Source organism: Heteronotia binoei, chromosome 16 (genome assembly GCF_032191835.1).
Source record: "Heteronotia binoei isolate CCM8104 ecotype False Entrance Well chromosome 16, APGP_CSIRO_Hbin_v1, whole genome shotgun sequence".
NCBI lineage: Eukaryota > Metazoa > Chordata > Lepidosauria > Squamata > Gekkonidae > Heteronotia > Heteronotia binoei.
The window spans coordinates 43225829-43249856 of record NC_083238.1 but is presented as its reverse complement, the minus strand read 5'-3'; the positions used below and the strand labels follow the sequence as shown (position 1 = coordinate 43249856).

Sequence of the window (24028 nt, the reverse complement as noted above, 5' to 3'; positions counted from 1 at the left end):
GACAGAAGGGAAGCTGCCAGTGAACAAAGTAAATCAATACACTATGTAAATTATATTAATAATGTTAACAAAGAAATACTAATTTCAGAGTAATATAATCCTATAATGAACTCTTATACAAGAGTTATCTTATTCAGTAAAGGCATGTTCTAAAGCAAAAGCATTACATACGTTGTCAATGCTGATACAATAAAGATCAATATGGCTGAGAGCAGACAGGCATTTAAAGCTGCCCAGGGGGTGGGAGGCAGGCAGACCAAAAATGTCCACACGTGCACATCGGCCTCCTGTCCCCATCCCGCCCCCCACAAGTGGTGCCTTTTCGCTGTGGCACTTCTGAGGAGCCTCCCTGGCCGTCTGGAAGATCGGAGGGCGCCCAGGGAGGTGCAGACGGGACATGTGAGCATTCCAGACACTCCTCGAGCGCCCACAGCCTGCTTTTCCGAGCACTATCCGGAAGTTTCGGGGTGCTGTATTTCCGGCCAGCTCTCTTCAAGCCGTCCCAAACCGGCCATCTGCTATTAGCCATAAGAGACTCTCATATGGTCTCTGTAGTCTTTATGTGCACTGTTAAGACCTACCTCTTCAAAATAGCCTTCACCTTATGCCGAGTCAAGAAAGTCTCGCTGGACATGTTTTAGTCACTGAATTTTACTAAAGACCTAAGTTATAGGACCACAATGTTAATTTTAATGTAAGTTGCTAATGTTTTAATGCTGATTTTATAATTGTAACTGTATTTACTATGTATTGTTTTATTGTATATTATATTCGTATGTTGTGAGCCGCCCTGAGCCTGTCCTGGCGGGGAGGGCGGGATACAAATAAAAAGTATTATTATTATTATTAAGTTCATGAAGAAAATTCCAAGACTTGATGCTCACTCTGCAATATGATCCTATAGTGGGCTACTTCTCCGCCCCTTTCAACTATTCTTTCTCAAGAACTGTTGGCCATGAGTTTTCTGTGGAGCCGTACAGCGAAATCCACAGTCCTTAATCAGACCTTTTCTCAGCGCAAGTTGCAATTGCATACTACAAAAGTATTTGCGCTGTCGCTACTTGCCACCCAAGGATCTGTTTTGATGAAGTCAGAACAAAATGTTGCACATCTCTCTGGGCGATTGCTCTTATCTTCAATTAGAAAGTGCATTCTCCACTTATCCGTATTTGGGGGGGGGGTATTTATTCAGCCGAATCAGATTAGAGAAATACTGAAATAGCCACTCCTGAATAAAAGCTGGTACAACTTGGCAAGTGAACTCAGGAAGCATTTAAAGTTTAAATGCCTTCTGAACTCCATTGCACCCTATAAGGACACTCCCCATAGGGTATAATGGAGCTGAATAAATTTGGGTTTGCTGAATATTCCTGAATCCTAACATCAGTACTGTATTGGGATTCAGGTAAAAAATACCATGGGGGGGCAGTAGATCCAAATGGGGGGGGGGATTAAGTTTTTTGCGCACACCTAATTCCTTTCCACATGCCTTTCCAGGCCTGGAAGGGTGATTTCTTGGGGTCATGAGACTCGCATGGGCTAACAGTCCTGTGGGTCTGGGGGATGCACTGAACAGGGTGAAGAGATGAAATTAAATCTCCTACCTTTTCCATCACCATGACCAGGAGTCATTTTGTAGAAAAATAGGTGGTGGAACTCATTAGCATATTCTGCCCCCCACCAGCCAAAAGCAACCTGATGCAAGAAAGGAGAGCCATGGGTGAGCGAGGCCTGCTTGGGCTGGCTAGAGATCCAGCCAGTCCAAGCAGGCCTCACTCACCTGGGGCTCTCCTGGGCTACCCACCCCCCCAGTCAAAAGGCCAGCAAGCCACCCGCTGCCCAAGATCACATAAGAAGTTGAGAAAGGGTGGTGCGGGCTTCTCCGGGTGTTAATGAGGGCAAAGCCCCTGGTGGCTGACTGGCTGCCTGCTCTCCTAATCCAGGGATTGTTATGCAGCTGCACCTACTATTCAATGGACAAGGTAGGTGGGGAGGAGGAGGGGGGACCCTCAGAAAGGTTCAGGAGCTGTGCTCCTGTGAGCTCCTGCTGAATTCAAGGCCTGACCATGAACTAGGTGGCATAGAAGCCACTGAAAATCAAGCTCCCAGTCTAGTTAGCAACATGCTTTCATTTGGGTAGCCTATTTTTTGGGCTCTGTTTTCTGGTCATGTCCCGGAGTAAGACAGGACCCTCAGAATCTGCTTTTAACATATGGCAATTATATATGGGCAAATCTTGTAACAGACGAGGTGCAATTTCTTTTGGTTGATTTGATTTTTTTTCCCCTTGGAAGATATGTTCAATTACAGATTGCATTGAAACACTTCACAGCTTGGTTTCTCCTTATCTTTCTAGGTCCGCACTGCAACAGAACGTGGGATGGGTGGTTGTGTTGGGACAGTGCGGCTGCAGGAACCAGTTTGGTGCAGAACTGCCCTGATTACTTCCAGGATTTTGATCCATCAGGTAAACATCAAAAAGTTTGTTTATTGACGACGTGAGCACCTTCTCAGGGAACTGAGGTGTTGACAACCTCCTACCATTCTAAAAAATCACTCCTTTGAACAGATAGAAATTGTAGCCTGGTTTTATTTAATATACAAGCAAGAAATGAAATCAAAATGCAAGTAGAATCAAGGCTCATTTTGTAGCAGGGACTCCTTTGCATATTAGGCCACACCCCCTCGATGTAGCCAGTCCTCCTGGAGCTTACAAGTAGGCCTTGTACTAAGAGCTCTGTAGTCTCTTGGAGGATCAGCTACATCAGGGGTGTGTGGCCTAATATGCAAAGGAGCTCCTGCTACAAAATGAGCCCATCATGGTTTTTTGCCGCTTCTCAGAGATAAGAGGGGGTAGTCGGGGGGAGGGGAGAGGAGAGGAGTGCCTGAAAGCCGGGGATTCCTTCCCGGACCAAGGGGTCTGGCAGCCTTATTCTGCATGAAAGGCAGGTAGCCACTAAGTCATTGGCTCTTCCCAAATGTTAGAACTGCCAACTTCCAGGTGGGGACCTGGAAGCTCCCAGAAATACAACAGATACCCAAACAATAGAGATAAGAACATAAGAGAAGCCTTGTTGGATCAGGCCAGTGGCCCATCCAGTCCAACCCTCTGTGTCACACAGTGGCCAAAAAAGAAAAGAAGAAGACTGGATAACATGAGAGTCCCTGTTCAAACCCTTCCCTCTGCAAGCACTACTCTCTCCCCCCACCCCCCAAAAAAATCTCTAGGAATTTCCCAACCTGGAGTTGCAACCCTACCAGACATTGGCATATAGCACTTAACTGATGGTAAGCTTGACTATCCTTGTGGCATACGCTTTCCCCTCTATCTGTTGGAAGTAAATACAAGAGTCATTTCTTTTTTGCAGAATTACAAAGTTTGCGTGTTGATAAGCATGTGTATTGACTGTTTCTCCCCCCCCCCCCCCCCCCACTTTCTCCATAATTCTGTCCTATGGTAGAAAAAGTTATTAAGAGCTGTGACCAAAGTGGACACTGGTTTATACATCCGGAAAGTAACAGAACATGGACAAACTACACACTGTGCACCTTAGGAGTAACTTCAAAACTACAGGTAGGCTCCCCTCCCCCCCCCCCCAGTGCATGTCACCATCCAGAAGGGCATTTCAGAAGTTGTTTAACCACTGTAGAATTTGCAGCTTGAACCTCAAATATGCAAACTTGCCCCCCCCCCCCCATTTCCAATAAACTTGTTTAGGTTGTATTGCAGTGAATTTTATTTTTTCCCCCACAGTTATTTTATTTTATTGAATCCAATCCAACACAAGGGGAACATATGGAACACTGGGAAAACAAATAACAGAAATACAAATCCAACATACGAGAATCCAATTTAGATCATTGGATGCATATAGCAAACAATTTACAAAAAACAATACATAATATGCTAGGTATTAAGAATTAAGAAAAAACCTACAATTTATTCTGTTAGGCAGAAAGGACATATTCCCAAAGAATTCCAAAACAGGGGCCCAAAGGAAATCATAATCTATAGCCATATCAGTATCATTTTTGAAGAAAGAGTTATCCATTGTCTTACCCAGTATATACTGGCCCCATAACTTATCATACCACATTTCAATCGTGGAGTATGTGGGGGTTTCCAGTTTTTAGCAATTGTCATATGAGCTATCGCCAACATTGTCAAGATTAAAGATTTCTGATCTTTACTCACCAGTTTATCAGGCCAGATATCAAATAAAAGAAGTTTAAAATCTACTGGAATGGTTAGATCAAATATAAGTTTTATTTGCTCTACCACTTTATTCCAAAAGTTTGACACTGTGGGACATTCCCACCACATATGATACGGGTAGCGTTTAGTTTTACAATTCCGCCAACAATCTGTACTTGAGACCCTAGAGATTTTACTCGTCATGACAGGGTTTAAATACCAAAGTGAATACATTTTTAAAAAATGAATTTTAAATGCAATGAATTTTAAATGCACGTTGTTGTTGTTCAGTCACACGGCTGAGTCCAACTCTTTGCGACCCCATGGACCACATCATGCCAGGCCCTTCTATCTTCCACTGTCCTCCTAAGATAGCTCAAATTCATTTTCATTGCATCGATAACACTAACCATCTCATCCTTTGCCATCCCCTTCTTCTTTTACCTTCAATCTTTCCCAGCGTGTAGCATTTTAATTACCAGGTTTACAGCTATACCAAAGAAGGTGAAAGAGAGCGAGAGAAAGGTTTCACCCCACTCGCCGTCTAATATCTTCCAAGATGTTCTACAGGCCACCACAGTGAACATGGCTGTTCAAGGCCAGTGTGATGTAATAATAATAATAATAATAATAATAATAATAATAATAATAATAATAATAATCTCTCTCTCTCGGCTTGGCTTCGCGAACGAAGATTTAAGAAGGGTGCAATAGTCCACGTTTGCTGCAGGCTCGCTGGTGGCTGACAAGACCAATGTGGGACAGGCAGGTCCGGCCACAGCGGCTGCAGGGAAAAGTCTGATTTAGGGTTGGTCCTTTAGCAGTGCGATTCTTCCTCAATCTCCTTTTGTCCTCAAGACCAGCTATGCGTGTGTTCTCAAAGGAAGAGACAGCCTGGTGGATGGTGTGCCTCCATGCTTTGCGATCTGAGGCTAGGTCAGACCACTGGTGATGGTTGATGTGACAGGTGCTAAGGGATTTCTTCAAGGAGTCCTTGTACCTCTTCTTTGGTGCCCCTCTATTACGATGGCCGGTGGAGAGTTCGCCATACAGGGCAATCTTGGGAAGGCGGTGGTTTTCCATCCTAGAAATATGCCCTGCCCAGCGCAGCTGCGTCTTCAACAGCAGTGCCTCGATGCTGGTAACCTCTGCCCGCTTGAGGACTTCAGTGTTGGTCACAAAGTCACTCCAGTGGATGTTGAGGATGGTGCGAAGGCAGCGCTGATGAAAGCGCTCAAGGAGTCGCAGGTGATGACGGTATAAAACCCACGATTCGGAGCCATAGATGAGGGTTGTCATCACAACCGCTTTGTAAACATTGATCTTTGTGCCTTTTTTCAGATGCTTGTTGCTCCACACTCTTTTGTGCAGTCGGCCAAATGCACGGTTTGCCTTTGCCAGCCTGTTGTCAATCTCCTTGTCGATCTTGGCATCTGAGGAGATGATGCACCCCAGGTAGCTGAACTGCTGGACTGTCTTCAGAACTGATTCACCCACAGTGATGCAGGGAGGGTGATAATCTTCCTGGGGTGCAGGCTGGTGGAGAACTTCTGTCTTCTTCAGACTAACTTCTAGGCCGAATAGCTTGGCAGCCTCTGCAAAGCAGGACGTCATATGCTGCAGAGCTGATACCGAGTGGGAGACGAGTGCAGCATCGTCAGCAAACAGTAGCTCTCGGATGAGTTTTTCCATTGTCTTGGAGTGTGCCTTTAATCGCCTCAGGTTGAACAGGCTGCCATCGGTGCGATAGCGGATGTAGACACCATCGTCCTCATCTAGATCTACTGCGGCTCTTTGAAGCATCATGCTAAAGAAGATCGTAAAGAGAGTTGGCGCGAGAACGCAGCCTTGCTTTACACCTGTGCCTATTGGGAAGGGCTCCGAGAGGTCGTTGCAGTGTCTGACTTGGCCTCGCTGGTCTTCGTGTAGCTGGATGATCATGCTGAGGAACCTTGGGGGACATCCTAAACGTTCCAAGATTTGCCACAGGCCTTTCCTGCTAACGGTATCGAAAGCTTTGGTAAGGTCGACAAAAGTCACATACAGACCCTTGTTCTGTTCCCTGCATTTCTCTTGGAGCTGCCTGAGAACAAATACCATGTCGGTGGTGCTCCTGTTAGCTCTGAAGCCGCACTGGCTCTCTGGGAGGAGTTCTTCTGCAATGGTGGGCACCAGTCTGTTCAGGAGTATTCTGGCAAGGATTTTGCCTGCGATGGAGAGCAGGGTTATCCCCCGGTAGTTGGAGCAGTCTGACTTTTCCCCTTTGTTCTTGTATAGGGTGATGATGATTGCATCGCGAAAGTCCTGTGGTAATTTGCCTTGTTCCCAGCAGGTGACAAGTACTTTGTGAAGTGAGCTATGTAGTACTGTGCCCCCATGCTTCCAGATCTCTGGTGGAATTCCATCAACTCCTGCTGCCTTGCCACTTTTCAGTTGCTTGATGGCTTTAACAGTCTCTTCTAGGGTGGGGATCTCACCCAACTCTGTTTTCACCGGTTGAAGTGGGGTGAGGTGGATTGCTGAATCTTGAACTACGCGGTTGGCACTGAAGAGAACCTGAAAATACTCCGACCACCGGTTCAGTATGGATGCCTTGTCTGTGAGGAGCACTTGGCCGTCTGCACTATGCAAGGGACTCTGAGCCTGATATGATGGACCATATACTGCCTTCAGGGCTTCGTAGAACCCTCTTAAATCACCAGTGTCTGCACACAGCTGGGTTCTCTCTGCAAGCTTGGTCCACCACTCGTTCTGAATGTCTCGAAGCTTGCGCTGGAGGTTGCTACATGCAGCGCGAAAGGTTGCTTTTTTCCCAGGACAGGAGGGCTGAGCAAGATGTGCTTGGTAGGCAGATCTCTTTTTTGCCAGTAATTCTTGGATCTCTTGATTGTTCTCATCAAACCAGTCCTTGTTCTTCCTTGTGGAGAACCCGAGGACTTCTTCAGAGATCTGCAGGACGGTAGTTTTTAGGTGTTCCCAGAGTGCTTCTGGAGAAGGGTCTGTGGGGCAACTGAGGTCCTCAATTCTTGACTGGAGTTTTGCCTGGAAGGCAGCTTTAACTTCGGCTGACTGGAGGCTGCCAACCTGAAACTTCCTCCGAGGGATACCTCCTCTCCTGGGTGTGGGTTTAAAGTGAAGACGGAGATTGCAGCGTACAAGACGATGATCCGTATGACATTCTGCGCTGGGCATTACTCGGGTGTGTAAGACATCTCGAAGGTCTCTCTGGCGCACCAGAATGTAGTCGATAAGGTGCCAATGCTTGGACCGTGGGTGCATCCAGGTTGTCTTCAGACTGTTCTTCTGCTGGAAGATAGTGTTGGTGATGGTGAGCTGGTGCTCCATGCAGAATTCTAGCAGGAGGCGCCCATTGTCATTGCAGTTGCCAATGCCGTGTTTGCCAAGTACTCCTTTCCAGGCTTCCGAGTCTTTACCTACTCTGGCATTGAAGTCGCCAAGGATGATCACCTTGTCCTCTGTAGGGGTCTTCCTCTGTCCTCTGTAGGGGTTTTTAATTTATATCCCGCCCTCCCTGCCGAAGCAGGCTCAGGGCGGCTTACATAGCATAAAATACAACGTTACAATAATACAACAATAAAATACCCAATTTCATAACAGTTCATTAAATATACAATTTCATTTAAAACAGCAATTAAACTAACAATTTAAAAACACAGTTTGATTTGGTGCTACGATCTTGATATAAAACATAGTTTCCATGGTGAAGGTACAATAATTCCACGTTAAAAAGCCAGCTGGAAGAGGATGGTCTTGCAGGCCCGGCGGAACTGGTTGAGGCTCCGCGAGGCCCGTACCTCTTCTGGTAGCTGGTTCCACCAGTGGGGAGCTGTAATCGAGAAGGCCCTCTCCCTCTTAGCTTTCCATTTGGCCTCCTTCGGCCAAAGTAGTGGTTAAAAGCAGTGGGCTCTAATATGGAGAATGAGGTTTGATTCCCTGCTCTCCCCTGTGAAACCTGCTGGGTGACCTTGTGCCAGTCACTATACTCTCAGAACTCTCTTAGCCCCTCCAGCCTCACAAAGTGTCGGTTGTGGGGAGAGGAAGGGACGACGATTGTAAGTTGCTTTGAGACTCCTCAGGGTAGAGAAAAGCGGGGTATAAAAACCTATTCTATATCCCGCCTATATTGTAGTTACACAGCACCATAAAATGTTTTAAACGTAATTGTATTTTATTGGTTATATATCTGAACTGACTGTTAGCCGCCCTGCTTGCGGAGAGGGCGGGATTGAAATCGAAAGTAATAAATAACAAATAAATAATAAATAAATACACTTTTTGTTTGAGAAGCACATTCAATTTGGAAGTTTGGGAGGCACATTCAATTTGATAACAGCTTGAGGCCCATCGCAGTCCCTATCAAATAACAGTTCAGTCAAGTCTCATGGGTTCACAAGGTCTATTTATAGATGCCTCGTGGCTTCCTTCCGAAGGATGAGAGGAGACTTGAACCTGCTGAACTCTAATTAGCTCTGAGTTCCATCTTGGTCTCTTACAAGAGGAAGGGGCAGGCACACAGCCCAGCTTAGAACCAGTTTGCCCAACTTGTGACCACTGTTCCCTCTAAGCTGAGTTAGTGTGAGCTAGAAAGGTAAAGGTAATCCCCTGTGCAAGCACCAGTCGTTTCCGACTTTGGGGTGACGTTGCTTTCTCAGCGTTTTCACGGCAGACTTCTTACAGGGTGGTTTGCCATTGCCTTCCCCAGTCATCTACACTTTCCCCTCAGCAAGCTGGGTACTCATTTTACCGACCTCGGAAGGCTGAGTCAACCTCAAGCTGGCTTGAACCCAGCTTCTGCTGAGATCGACCTCAGGTCCTGAGCAGAGCTTGGACTGCACTACTGCAGCTTTACCACTCTGCGCCACGGGGCTCTTAGCGTGAGCTAGCTCACAGTTTTTTAGCCTCCGGCTTACATATTTTTGGCCCAGCTCAGGAAAAATGGCCCCAGAGCAAGTTAATTCATGCAGATGCTTTAATGCCAGTAGCTCACCAAGTAGAAGTTGTTCTCATAAGACTCCACAGCTTAGAGGGAGTATTGCTTGTGACCCACCAAATTGAAGGTAGTAGGGTCCTCGACCCCCACCCATCCCTTGTTTGTTTGTAACTGTTTTAGGAAAGAAACAGAACCCAGAGGTAAGGCCTTAATGGGTCACATTTTGCAGGCCACATTGAGAAGTTAATCAGTTTCTAATGTTCTACTGCACTTTCTCAGCTTGGACTTGATGCTGGCAGCAACCAGCCCTGTCTCCTGAGGCAGAGGTAGAAGCAGACCAGACTATACTAAATAATAAATGTATTTTATAATAAATATCTATAATAGTGCACCTTTAAATACCTACACTCTGCTTGAGGTAGGGATCCCAGTCCCCCGGTCCCAGTGGGGGATCCCCCGATTTGTGCAGGGCTTCCCCTCTGCTCTTCAGGTCACTTCCAGTAAAACCAGAAGCGGTCCGGAAACCCAGAAGTGTAGCCTCAGAACAGCCATTTGAGTGAGGAAGCAGAAAGGACCACTCAGATAGCTGCAAGCCTTCAGCGACCCTGTTTGCTGAGAAGGTTTGCAGCAAATTTTGCAATCAGTTTTTCTGCAATCAGTTTTGCTCCTCTTCCCCTGATTAGGAGCGAGGGGGAGCGGAACTGGCCATGAAATGGCTAGCAAGCATTTGAGTGTTTCCTTCTGCTTCCCCCTAGGGACCATTCAAATGGCTGCCAGTCATTTCCTGTTTTGGGCCACTTCCGGTTTTACCAGAAGTGATCTAAGACATCATTTGGGTCCCTGCCCACCTGCCGGAATGTCCCCCAAAGGCCCACGCCAGAAAGGTAAGGGGACCTGGCAACTCTGGCTTGAGGATCCACAGGAGAAGAGATCTGGGGAGCAGAGAAAGCATGGGAACCCTTCTACCTCATGGCCTATGTAGTAATAATAATAATTATCGTATGGCATTGAGGGTAGTATAGTATAAGGTTGTCTGGCAGCCTGAAGTTCTAGCTCTTTGTCAACATTCTGCATCCATTTTATCATGCATACTTTAACTTGTTCCATCGCCGTATCATATTGGAATAATAATTCGTAAAACTGTCCTAGCAAATGATCTTTATACTGTGTAATTGTTTTTTCAAACTCAGATCTCTTAGTCCTTCTCTTTCTGTAAAAAGATATTTCTTAAGTCTGGAGATTGATTGAAGGTAAACTAGCCACTGTGTCTTCTTTCTTTCTTGAATCTTTTGCCAAAGGTTTCATTTCACTTTGGGCATTTATCATACCTTTGTAAGTTAAGAGAACATCATTTCTTCTCTCATGCTTATTTTGATATGCATATAATGGTGACATTATAGGAGGTATCGTGGGGCTGATCCTTTTTCTTAACGACCCCCAAGTCCAAAGTAAGTTGTCTCTGATTACATGATTTTTGTCTAGTCCTTTATTTTTCAGAGTTGATCCAAAGAGAATAATGAAGCCCATTCTTTAGCCCTGCTGCTTCTAATTTCATTAATCTGTCATTCGGATTTTTTTTATCCATTCTGCAATCCAAACTAGTTTGGCTGCTTGATGGTATAGCTTAATTTTGGGAGCTGCCAGTCTTCCTCTCTCTTTTTTTTCATCTTGCAACACTTCAAATTTAATTCTTGGGTTTTTGCCATTCCAAATAAACACATTTATTTGTTTTTCTCAATCCACCACAATTTTTTCTTGTATGGAAATCGGTAGCATTTGAAATAGGATGTTTTGGCAACAGTTTTGGCAACATTTTTACTCTGAATATTCTTCCCATCCGTGATAATTTTCGTTTAGACCACTTTGTCAAGTCTCCTTGTGTGTTTGTCCGTGTATATTTGTAATTGTCCATAAAAAGTGTTTTATTTTGTCCAGACAGATGTATACCCAAATACTGAACTGTATTTAATGTTATTTGATATCCTGTAATTCTCTTAACAGTATCTTCTTCCAATAAAATCCAATTAAAAACTCAGCACATAGCAAACCAATGCTTTTGGCATAAAAATTAGCAGTTGTATTAATGGTAGAGTCTACCAAAATTACATTAGTGGAATACCTAGTGGAATAGCTCTGTCTTGCATGCCCTGGGGAATGCAGACATATCTCACAGACTGGGTTTTTTTCTGGTGCGTGTGGGGGGCAGTGTTCCCTCTAAGCTGAGTTAGCGTGAGCTCTCGTTTACAGATTTTTGTCTTAGCTCAGGAAGGATGACCCCAGAGCACAATAATTTATGCAGCAGCTTGCAACTTTAATGCCAGGAGCTCACAAGTAAAATTTTTGCTCACAAGACTCGGAGGGAACATTGGTGGTGTGTGGGGGGTCAGTGTTCCCTCTAAGCTGAGTTAGTGTAAGCTAGCTCACAGCCTCCAGCTCACACATTTTTGCGTTAGCTTAGGAAGGATGGCCCCAGAGCAAACTAACTTATGCAGGAGCTCGCAACTTTAATGCCAGTAGCTCACAAAGTAGAATTTTTGCTCACAAGACTCTGCAGCTTGGAGAGAACATTGGTGGCGGTGGGGGGCGGTATTTTTCTTTTGGTTAGTTTACCAAGCCACATTTCCCCACTTGTGAGGGGGGTTCCCCAAGTACTTGGAAACCACTGATTTGCCTGTGGGTGACCCTGGTTTCCCTGTATTTGTGATTTGTCTATCATTCATGTTTGTCTATATTTTTTTTCTGCTCCCTCACCTAAGACCACTGAAGGAAAATTAACAATCCCATATGTCAATTAAATAAAAAGGTAAAGGTAGTCCCCTGTGCAAGCACCAGTCGTTTTCGACTCTGGGGTGATGTTGCTTTCACAACATTTTCATGGCAGACTTTTTACGGGGTGGTTTGCCATTGCCTTCCCCAGTCATCTACACTCCCCGCCCCCAGCAAGTTGGGCACTCATTTTACTGACCTCAGAAGGATGGAAGGCTGAGTCAACCTCGAGCTGGCTACCTGAACCCAGCTTCTGCCGGGATCAAACTCAGGTCGTGAGCAGAGCTTCGGACTGCAGTACTGCAGCTTTACCACTCTGCATATGTCAAGTACAGTTCATTAAAGTATCTGTCATATGCTTTTAAAGAAAGCTTCCAACAGTGCATATGAGTTTTGTAAAAGCATGCTTATTTGCTTAACATAGTTAATAGACACACTATGAATGAATCACATTTTTTAATCCACATGTGTCCTCAGTGAAAGTAAGCAAGCACAGAAAGGACTTCTGGTGTTTTAAAGCCAGCGGTTCTGGCTTCCGAATTGCCCTGTTGTGCGGTAATTGACCAACTACTTCAGTTGGAGAATGCTAAATCTGGTTCCAGTCCAAACCTTATGGAAACAAAATGCTCAGTTTTTTTTAAGGATCCAAGTTCAGTTTATAACTCAAGTTTAAATTTTAGTGATTTTTCTGACATAAAGCACTAGACTAGTATTGGCTGTTTGCTGTGTCTGTTATTCGGCTGCTGCGTAGAATATTCGGGATGGGACTGGCCTAGAGTTCAGTTTGCTACGGTTCCAGTTCTCACAGTTATTTCTGTCTCTCCTTGCAGACAGCTCTGAATTTATACTATCTCACTATCATTGGCCACAGCCTCTCCATTGTTTCACTGTTGATTTCCCTTGGCATATTCTCCTATTTTAAGTAAGTATTCGTTGAGTTCTTTGTCTGTAATGCCTAGTCATTTTGGTTGCGAGCTCTGTACTCGTTTCAATAATATGAGATGGATGGTGTCTTGAGCAGAGGAGTGAAAGAACAAGAAGGGGATTAGATAGCATGTTCATGCTGCGTTTTGCTTTGTCTGGTTGTTGATATGAGCTCAGAAAAGGCTAGAGGAACATCCGGCATCCCAGATATTTTGGCTATAGTTCTCTTGACCAGTTGGATGTGGTAGTGGCTGAGCAAAGCCATTTTGCTTATTCACAACTGAATGAGTGGATGAATTGTTGCTTATGGCCATAGTCCAACAAGATAATACATACAATACCAAAAAAAATATATAGAAAACTACATAGAAGATTGGTATGCAGAGGATAAAATAATAGTAAAGTAAATTGACTAAATCAATAGAGAATTGTGGTAGACTAGTGGCTACACAGAATATGGCAGCTCTATCCATAAATCACAGCAAGGGTCACTGTCCAGTAAGTTAAAACTATCAACCGTTCAATAAGTAAAAAACTGTCAAACCATACCAATGTGATGCTGTACACCAATAAAGACTATATTTTTAAAGACCACAAGGGCAGGGGTGGCGAAACTGTGGTTCTTTGACACATATTGTGTGGCTCTTGAAGCCCCTACTGCCCTGTCAGCTGGCTTGGAGAAGGCATTGCTCTCTTTAAATCACTTCTCCAAGCCCAGCCAGCCAGTAGCTTGGAGAATGCATTTAACGTTGCTTTCTTTCCACCTCTCTCCCTCCCTCCTCCCCCATCTATTTGCCTTTTTTTACGGCTCTCAAACATCTGACATTCAAGTCTTGCGGCTCTCAAATGTCTGATGTTTATTCTGTGTGGCTCTTACATTAAGCAAGTTTGGCCACCCCTGCACTAGGGTATATTGTGTTTATTAGAATTTCAGCACACAGTTATACAATATACAGTCAGAGAATCACTCTTATCACAGTGCTATATCAGAGAATCCTGTCATATAGAAAATCAGTTTGTTATGTCTTTTACAAAGTTCCAAGATTCTGCAGCATCGTGTTCAATAATACAATCCAAACAGTAGGGCTCATAGGGAAAATTTAAACATTAATTAAAGAAACGAAAGTTAATTCTGTAGTAATTCGAAGTCCAAAATATCCCAATGGGGAAAGTCACAGTCCTGAATTCCAGCACATAGATGAAGACTCTGGATTTGTTCAGCTTCATTTCATACTGTCTTCCTCAGATCATGGAGATTAAGGCTATCCATTGTATCTGCTGGATGCCACAATTATTAATCTTTGTTCTTATTATCCAGTTTTCCACAGTTCATACATAGAATAATTCTGCTCCCACTCTATAATTTTCTTTGGACTTAATCCTCAGATTGCAACAGTTGGTTGAGCATCATAAAGCCTCTGAACAACTGGTTATAGAAAGAAGAAACCCCTTTATCCATTGGTAGAAGGCTATTGAGCTTCATTGACTTTCCAATCCCTTCTTAAACGCAGCTGAACGTTTTCTTGAATCTCCTGCATCAATACTGATCATTCCTCTTGCTTACAAATGTTTCAGAAGAAAGTGTTTCTTCTCCTTCTTTGATTTGTTGTTTACAGGAACAGCTGCAATCATTTTTTTAAAATTTTCTTTGATGCCTTCAGATTTAATAGTCGTTTACATTATGACATGAATATTTTCTTCTTTAATTCCCGCATGAATAAAGAGCGGCTTGATTTGTAAATGACAGCTCTTTCTCTTGCTGTTTCTTTTCCAGTCACTATTAATCCTGAACGGCCTACTGTTATTTTGCATGCCATTTCAGTATGCCATTGCATGTGGGTTCCACATCATCCCTCCCAGCCTTCCTATTGCCAATAGCAAACGGTGCCCATCAGAATCCAATTATGCCTAGGTTGTAATCAGGACTTTTTTTGTAGCAGGAACTTCTTTGCATATTAGGCTATATCCCCCTTATGTAGCCAGTCCTCCTGGAGCTTACAGTAGGCCCTTTACTAAGAGCCCTATAAGCTCTTGGAGGATTGGCTACATCAGGTGGGTGTAGCCTGGGGGTGGAATTCTAGAAGAAGCTCCTTTGCATATTAGGCCACACACCCCTGATGTAGCCAATCCTCCTGGAGCTTACAGTAGGTCCTGTACTAAGAGCCCTATAAGCTCTTGGAGGATTGCCTACATCAAGGGGGTGTGGCCTAATATGCAAAGAAGCTCCTGCTACAAAAAAAAAAGCCCTGGTTGTAATGCTCAGCCACATTATTAATTGAGCATCACCACCCTGGGGTTCTAACAGTGCTATCCTGAGAACATTTTCCTGCGAGTCAGCCCCACTAAATAGACTGGAGTAGGATTTTGAGTAGACCTGTTTAGGGGGTTGGTCCAGATGACCCTGGAGGGTCCCTTCCAACTCTATGATACTGTGATTGCACTGTAAATCAACTTGCCATGTAATATCAGAGGCTTGGATCTACTAGAGCATTTCTACCCATGGAGTACCGCTTTCTCTCCTTCCCCATTCTCCTGCAGTCCTAAATGCATTCTGAAATGCTGCTCCTGAAAATTCCCCTGTCCCCAGGAAGTAGCATTTGGGGGGATGTTGTGTCTGGTGTTCTTCCCGGAAAGTACAGCACAGTGCGCCTGTAGGCGGTGCCTGAAAGGGACGAACGCAGCCTGCCTATGGCGATCAGTGGTGGGAAGTACTCACTAATAAAGCATGTTGCCATCTGAACATCTCCGACCTCAGTACAGGGGGCATTTGGGGATGCGGCAGGATAGAGGGAGAGAGGAAAGTTTGTGCTCCGCAGGTGGAAATCCTGTCCATGTATACATTATGGTGGATCCAAACGAGATTCTGCACATCTGCATTTTTATTACCCAAGTTCTGGAAGCTTAGCTCAGACAAAATTTATGCAAATACCCCCAAAATGTTTTTTAAAAATAAAAAAGCTGTAAAGAACTGCTAGCAAATCAGGAAAGCTTTCTAGCCTCCCTGTAATGAAAAGGAGCTGAGCAATATTCTACTTCTTCACCCAAAGAGTAATTAACATGTGGAATTCACTGCCACAGGAAGTGGTGGTGGCTAAAAGCACAGACAGCTTCAAGAGGGGATTATATAAATATATGGAGCAGAAGTTCATCAGTGGCTATTAGCCTGGTTATACATTAAATGTTATGAGTGGGGCAGTGATGCTCTCTGTTCTTGTTGCTTATGGGGCAACAGTAGGAGAGCTTCTGGAGTTCTGGCCCTGCTGTTGGACCTCCTGATGGCACCTGGTTTTTGGCCACTGTGTGACACAGAGTATTGGACTGGATGAGCCATTGGCTTGATCCAACATGGCTTCTCATATGTTCTTAACTCCTGAACTTTTCTGACCATGCTCCAGGAAGTTTGCTAAGCCAGCATATAGCTTCTGCACCGGCTTTTTAAATGGATGCTAAATTAAACTGCTTTTTCTTTTTTTTTAAATGTACAGTAAGACCAAAAGCATTCTTCCTTATAGCCTTTGCACACAGAAATGAAACAATTTTTTTCTAAACGGGTCATTGTCTAAATGGGTGAGCGGGTTGACTGTTTTGTCAGATGAGAGCAGACCTTGCTTCACACAAATTTCCACAAGATCCTGAGTCAAGTCTTGGGCCCTGTAAGGCCTCAGGCAATAAAGGGCTTTTACCTCAGCGTTACATGGCGGATTTCCTGGCGGTGCCTCCCGCTGCTCCTGATTTCTTCCAGTAAAAGCATAGGCATGAAAAATGAAGACAGGAGTTCCTTCTCATGATAGTTTGATGGGCATTAGTCCAGCAGGAACTCATTTGCGTGTTAGGCCACATCCCCTGGTGCCAAGCCAGCTGGAACAGTGTTCCTGTGTATTTCTGCTCAAAAAAAGCCCTGGGCGTTAGTCTGTGAAACCAGTATATTTAAGGATACTGATATCTGGGGAACTGCTCTGTTTTCAGTCAACTGCTCCCCATTCTCAAGTGATTTTATGTGCGCTGTGTTTGCACAAAGGAGAGGAATAGGCGGGATTCCCTCCTGACCCTAACTGTTAACTGTTTTCTCTTGTGCGTTTGCTTTCAGGAGCCTGAGTTGCCAACGGATCACTTTGCATAAGAATCTCTTTTTTTCTTTTGTATGCAACTCCATTGTCACAATTATCAGCCTTTCTGGAGTTGCCAACAATCAGCAGTTGGTCACAGCCAATCCGGTAAGTGAAAATGTATTTTTTATTTCATTTATTTGATTTATTTACTTTGGATTTATATCCCATCCTCTCCGTGAATGGACTCAGGGCAGCTAAGAATCAATCAGAAATAACAGTATTAAATTACAGTATTAAAAACAATAAGCGTTAACAGTATTAAAAGCGGTTAAAACAACATTGTGGTCCTACTCAGAAAAAATTAAGTAGGCGGGATCACAACCTTCTTCAGCAGGCAGTTTAGTTCACATTGATTTCACAGTTTCCTTTATCCATCAGTGGTCCATATGATGGTCCCGGTTCTTCCTAAGTGATGTTGCTCAGCCTATATTGAAGTGGCAGTCCTCTCCCACTTAGCTATTATAGGCCAGTCAGAATAGTTCTGTTTTATAGGCCCTGCGGAATTGGGAAAGATCCTGCAGGGCCCTTATGGCCTTTGGGAGAGTGTTCCACATCGTTGGCACTGCCACTGAGAAGGCCCCGGCCCTTGCAGAATTCAGTCTGCCCTCCCTTAGTCCAGGGATAGAAAGCAGATTTTGAGCTTTCTGGGGCATGTATGGGGAAAGGCGGTCCCGAAGATAGACAGGCCCCGAAGATAGACAGTATTTGGTTCTCTTTCTGATTTATAAGTAGCATCATTTAATTCAATTCATAGAAACATAGGAAACATAAAGCTGGAAGGGATCCAGAGGGCAGTCTAGTCCAGGAAATTCACAGCAACTCCCCCCTTACTTTCCCCAGTGACCTCTAAGTCATAGAGTCTTATGAGCAAAAATTCCACTTTGTGAGCTCCTGGCATTAAAGTTGTGAGCTCCTGCATAAATCAGTGTGCCTTGGGGCCATCCTTCCTCAGCTAAGACAAAAATGTGGGAGCCGGAGGCTTAAAAACTGTGAGCTGGCCAACATTTACTCAGCTTAGAGGGAACCCTGCCGATGACTCCTGCTGTATGCTCAGAGGCTGTACGGTCAGCTAAATGATGCATCAATCCAGAGTTTCTTACACAGGGTGTTGACTCAGATCCCACACCAAAGTTCTGCCAATGGAAGAGATTTCCATCAGCAGCGTTGGACTCCCTCATCACCCCTCCTGTTGCAGCCCAATATGATCCCCAAAATGCTGCTCCTCATAGACAAGAGATTCCCCCCCCCCAAAAAAACAGTCAGATTGGGGAGTCAGAAGTCTACAGCAAAAGGAGGCAATCTGCAAAAATAACCCTTCCCCACTTTCTGTGGTGATGATGTACCACAAGCAGGGATGTAATTCTAGCAGGAGCTCCTTTGCATATTAGGCCACACACCCCTGATGTTGCCAATCCTCCAAGAGTTTACAGGGCTCTTTTTTGTAAGCTCATGGAGGATTGGCTACATCAGGGGTGTGTGACCTAATATGCAAAGGAGCTCCTGCTAGAATTCCATCCCTGTCCACAAGATTCAGCCCGCCTTATTGTATACTCATGCAATTCTGACTTTGCAACAATAGATGTTACATATGCAACCCGCCATGAGAATGGGTGATCACAGGTAGCAGGGCTTTTTTTTTAGCAGGAACACACAGGAATGCAGCTCCAGCTGGCTTGGCATCAGGGGGTGTGGCCTAATATGCAAATGAGTTCCTGCAGGGCTTTTTCTACCAAAAAAAGCCCTGACAGGTAGAATTAGCATGCCCTGTGACTGAGACAACTTACTGTGATTGTGGAAACAATCGCAATTTCATGTCATGTTTGTTCACAGTTGAGGGTGTCTGAGGGTGGTCAAGGGCTGCTCACAAGCGAGAAAGAAACTTCTTGTGTGCATGAATTAACTGCAGAGGAATGGCCATAATTTGAGTCAGAACAGGCAATTAGTGTGGGCTTTTATTTTGCAGAAAAAGAAATGACATATGTCAAAGTCTGCAAGAAAAAATCGTACCTTAGACCTAGCTGGTTAAATCGACAGTAAATCTCCTGGATGGTTTTGAACAGAACATTTCCAGAAGCAAAACTGGTTATTTAAACTAAAATAACGATTTTGTTGCAGTTTTCCTACTTTCTTGACTTGTCTAGAAGTCCTGTTAGATTCTCACTGACATATTTTTCAAGGGTTTTATGGCCTGATTTCCTTTTGAAACAGAGAGGCTCTCCTTTGATAGGATATTTGAAATTCATTGTGGTATAATCGTTAAGAGTATCATATTAGGATTGGGGGCGACCCAAGTTCAAAGAGCCACTGTGACATGAAACTCTGTGGGTAATCTCAGGCCCATAACACTCTCTCAGCCTGAAACCTCAACCAGGGCCTTTTGAGCCCTAGCCCCTGCCTGGTGGAATCAGCTCCCTGTGGAGATCTGGGCCCTACCTGAATTACTGCCGTTTCGTAGGGCTTGCAAGACGGAGCTGTTCCGCTGGGCCTATGGTTGAAGCAGTGGTCGTCCTATTATTCCATCATTTGGCCTCCCTTGTGGTGACATCATGCTTTATTACAGTGCTATCCTATTGTTATTACCATCGTTTAAGGTGGGCCTACAACTGGTTATTGATGTGCTGTGCCCTGTCTGCCGGTGGTGCGTTTTATTTATTGTTTTTATTGTTAATTTTAATTTGATGTTTTAACTTTGATATGTAGGTTTTTATGGTTGTTTTTATATGTTGTGATCCGCCTTGAGCTCGTTTATGGGAAAAGGCGGAATATAAGCCTACTAAATAAATAAATAAATAATAAACTTGTTAGGGCAAAACAGAATGGAGACTGCATATGCCACCACGGGGAAGGGTTGCTAGGTCCTCTTTGGCCACTGATGTGTGTATGGAGGGGTGAGGGGTAGCTCCAGGTTGAAAAGCTCCTAGAGATTTGGGGGTGGAGCCTGGGAAGGACCGGGGTCTCAGTGGGGTACAGTGCCACAGAGTCCCCCCTCCAAAGCATCCATTTTCTCCAGGGAAACTGATCTCTAGTTTGGTCCTGGCCCTACTGATGGACCTCCTGATGGCACCTGGGTTTTTTTGGCCACTGTGTGTCACAGAGTGTGGGACTGGATGGGCCATTGGCCTGATCCAACATGGCTTTTCTTATGTTCTTATGAGATAAGCTGTAATTCTGGGGGATCCCAAGGTCCCATCTGGAGGTGGCATCCTTATCATGGGCTCTGTGGAGGATGAATAGGACGTTGATTTGAATTGTATCAAGGCAAAATTCTTGTAAATGCGGTTTCCGTCAGCTCTGCTCCTAAGAAACTCAGTAAGAGTTCCACTGCATGGTTTTGCTAAAGCTACGTTTTACAAGTCCATATGAATATTGCATATATGTGCTTAATATACACGTAACAAAACAGAAATAGAAACTTTGAATGGGAAATTTAAACTAGTAGCCAGCTTATTGGGCCATCGATCTAAAAAAATATGTTTTTATATAGTATGGTAGGCAAGGTAAATTTGCTTTTCCTGATGCTCACGCATGGAGTGGGGAGCTAATTCAAAGATTTCAGTAGCCCTTGTTGCACTTCTTTGCCACTTTTCTCTCAGAACACCAAGCCAGTTTACCACTGCCCTCAGGGCCATCCGTAGGGTGCACAGCGTCCTAGGCAGGCCTGTCCTCCCACAGCCCTCCTCTGTGGCACCACCCTGTGGTGCTGGGCTCCACAGCCCACCCAGCAAGGGAGAAGAGATGGAGGTGGGGAAGGTGGTGCGAGAGCGAGAAAGGCAGCAGGCAAGTGAGGAAGCTGGCGCGAGAGCGGGGAAGGCCTCTGTGAGTCACATGGGGGCGCTTAATTCGGCACCCTCCCGGGACTGGCACCCTAGGCAAATGCCTAATATGCCTAGTGGAAGGGCCAGTCCTGGCTGCCCCCCCTATTGGCTTCCTGGCACGGCCACTGCTATGCCACAGGAGCTGTTTCCTGCCACCATTTTGAGTTCTCTGTATGTCAAAATGACTGAAATACAGAAGCCAGCCTGTTTGCTTAGCAAATTCCAGCAACCTTTCAGTTTACAAAAATATGTGGATCTTCTCTGAATTATAAATGCAGACTTAATCATGACATCACCGACGCAGGAAAATGGGAGGACGATGTTGGCAGGGCTGGCTCACCCACTGGGCAAATTAGACTTTTGCTTAAGGTGTCAGCAGGGGGCGCCAAATTGGGCTTCCCCCCTCCCCGTGCCCAAGACAAACGCCTAAATTTGCCTCTCTCTCCCCTCACCACCGCTGCTGCTGCCACCACCGCCTGCCCCCTCCCTTCCCTTCCACAACGCCGTGCTCCACCCGCGCGATCAGAGGAGTGTGCCACGGCTTGGCCTGACCTCACTTCCAGTTCCAGAAAGGAGGGGGGAGAAACCTCCAGCGCTCTCGTCAAAACAATCATATGCCGGCTGTGTCGAAGCTGGTAGGGCCGAGCCTCATCACAGCACGCTCCCCTGTTCGATCAGGTGGGCAATGGAGCGCAGTGCTGTGTTGTGGCGCTGTGGAGGGAGGGAGGGGGCGGCGGTGGGTGGACAGTGGGCAGGGAGCCTGCCTGGGGCACCCCATGCCCTAGGGCCGGTACTGTATGTTGCTTCCATATGGCGACCAGCAAGGACAGTAAATCAGAGATCAGGTGGAGCAAGCCACTTCCTAACGAAAATCTAAAGCCAAGATTTCTTCCTGGGGATGTCTCTGCTAGAACTGGGATCGGTCAGCGTGTATGAAGTTCAGAGACCAACAGTTTAGCCGTCACTGACGTACATTGATGTATCAAACACCTTATGCCAGGCTTATTTTAAATAACGAGCGTGACATTAACGTGACATTTGGAAAAGGAGGAAAAAATCATTTAGCTTGTTGGTAGCTTACAGAACCAGTGCTGCTGCTTCACATTTTAATTATTGCTAACACAGTTGACAACTCGTCCATAGCGCAGGAAGATGCGCCTGATTTATGTGCTGTGTAAAAACTTGTGGTGTTTTGTTCCCCCCCCTCCCCTTCTCTGCAGGTTGGATGCAAAGTAGCTCAGTTCGTTCACCTTTATTTAATGGTTTGCAGTTACTTTTGGATGCTCTGCGAAGGCATTTATCTGCACACTCTCATTGTGGTGGCCGTATTTGCAGAGAAACAGCACCTGTTGTGGTATTACCTGCTTGGATGGGGTAGGCAATCTTTCTTTCTTTCTTTCTTTCTTTCTTTCTTTCTTTCTTTCTTTCTTTCTTTCTTTCTTTCTTTCTTTCTTTCTTTCTTTCTTTCTTTCTTTCTTTCTTTCTTTCTTTCTTTCTTTCTTTCTCTCTCTCTTTCTCTCTCTCTTTCTCTCTTTCTCTCTTTCTCTCTTTCTCTCTTTCTCTCTTTCTCTCTTCCTCTCCCTTCCTCTCCCTTCCTCTCCCTTTCTTCCTTCCTCTCCCTTTCTTCCTTTCTTTCTCTCCCTTTCTTCCTTCCTTCATCCTCCAACGCAAGTACGTCAAGCTATGCCTGAAGGCAGTCAATACTTCCTCTAAGCTGTGGAATCTCATAAGCAAAAATTCTACTTCATGAGCTACTGGCATTAAAGTTGTGAGCTCCTGCACTCCTAATTTGCTCTGGGGCCATCCTTCCTGAGCTAAGACAGAAATGTGTGAGCCAGAGGCTAAAAATCTGTGAGCTAGCTCACACTGCTTAGAGGGAACACTGGGCACAGTCATTTGTTTGTTATCCTAATGTCAGAGCATTTGGCTTGGGAGCCAGTTTGGTGTAGTGGTTAAGTGCATGGACTCTTGTCTGGGAGAACTGGGTTTGATTCCCCACTCTTCCACATATGCTTGCTGATGTGACCTTGGGTCAGCCACAAGTTCTCTTGGAGCTGTACTGCTCAAGAGCAGTTCTGGAAGAGCTCTCTCAGCCCCACCTACCTCATAGGATGTGTGTTGTGGGGAGGGGAAGGGAAAGGAGATTTGTAAGCCACTCTGAGACTCCTTTGGCTAGCGAAGGGCAGGGTATAAATCCAATCTGTCCTCCTCTTCCTCTAAAGAGAGCCGGTTTGGTGTAGTGGTTAAGTGTGCAGACTCTTATCTGGGAAAACTGGGTTTGATTCCCCACTCCTCCACTTGCAGCTGCTGGAATGGCCTTGGGTCAGCCATAGCTTTCACAGAGATTGTCCTTGAAAGGGCAGCTTCTGTGAGAGCTCTCTCAGCCCCACCCACCTCACAGGCAGGACCGGATCTACATGTTTTTTGAGGGGGGGGGGTAAAATAAAAAAATGACGCCCCCTTATGGGCCATTCTATCTTATGGTTCCATAGAATACAATGGGCTCCATACCCAATTTGTGTTGTTCAAGAGAACATGTCAATGGTGAACAATGTTGCAATCTCCGTTGCTTTGCTTTTGGGGCTGGGAAATTAAAACCAAAGATGAATGACCTGTCATTCTAATTTGCCCCTTTTGTTTTAACGAGAGGAGCAGGCTTAAATTCCCAGTTAAAGTGTTCTGAGCACTTAGCGGCTGATGCAACAGCCTTATCTTCTCAAAAAGCGAAGCCCCGCACATTTGTCCAGCCAGGAAACGACTCCTCCTTTGTGGGCGAGAGAATAGCCCTCTATTATGAAAAGGCACTGAGGGGCGATTCTTCATTGTTTCTCATCTTGGAGGTGTTTATATAGGAATGGCTGTTTATTTTCAAAGAAGTCTCGCCATGCCTAGGGTAGGAGGTCAGGCCAAGGTTTATTTTCCCAGCAGTTCCTTTGGACCGGCTTTGTTCACAGAGCGAAGACACATCTCAACTGGGGAGTGGTGTGGAAGAGGGGAGGCCATTGAGCCTCTGATGTAGAAGACACTGGAGTTATATCCCGCCCTCCACTCCGAATCTCAGAATCCCAGAGCGGCCCACAATCACCTTTATCTTCCTACCCCACAACAGATACCCTGTGAGGTGGGTGGGGCTGAGAGGACTCTCACAGCAGCTGCCCTTTCAAGGACAACCTCTGCCAGAGCTATGGCTGACCCAAGGCCATTCCAGCAACTATAAATGGAGGAGTGGGGAATCAAACCCGGTTCTCCCAGATAAGAGTCCGCACAC

At 45.2% G+C, this 24028-nt stretch overlaps 1 protein-coding gene across 1 annotated transcript in view; it reads left to right on the top strand.

The window, feature by feature from the left end:
- CALCRL (calcitonin receptor like receptor) overlaps window positions 1–24028 on the top strand; it is a 49884-nt gene that overhangs the window by 8615 nt on the left and 17241 nt on the right. Inside the window, exons 3-7 of the mRNA XM_060257307.1 lie at window positions 2357–2467; window positions 3462–3574; window positions 12743–12834; window positions 16924–17050; window positions 21981–22134. Of these exons, the coding sequence (XP_060113290.1) occupies window positions 2357–2467; window positions 3462–3574; window positions 12743–12834; window positions 16924–17050; window positions 21981–22134 (597 nt within the window). The remainder of the gene's footprint in view (window positions 1–2356; window positions 2468–3461; window positions 3575–12742; window positions 12835–16923; window positions 17051–21980; window positions 22135–24028) is intronic.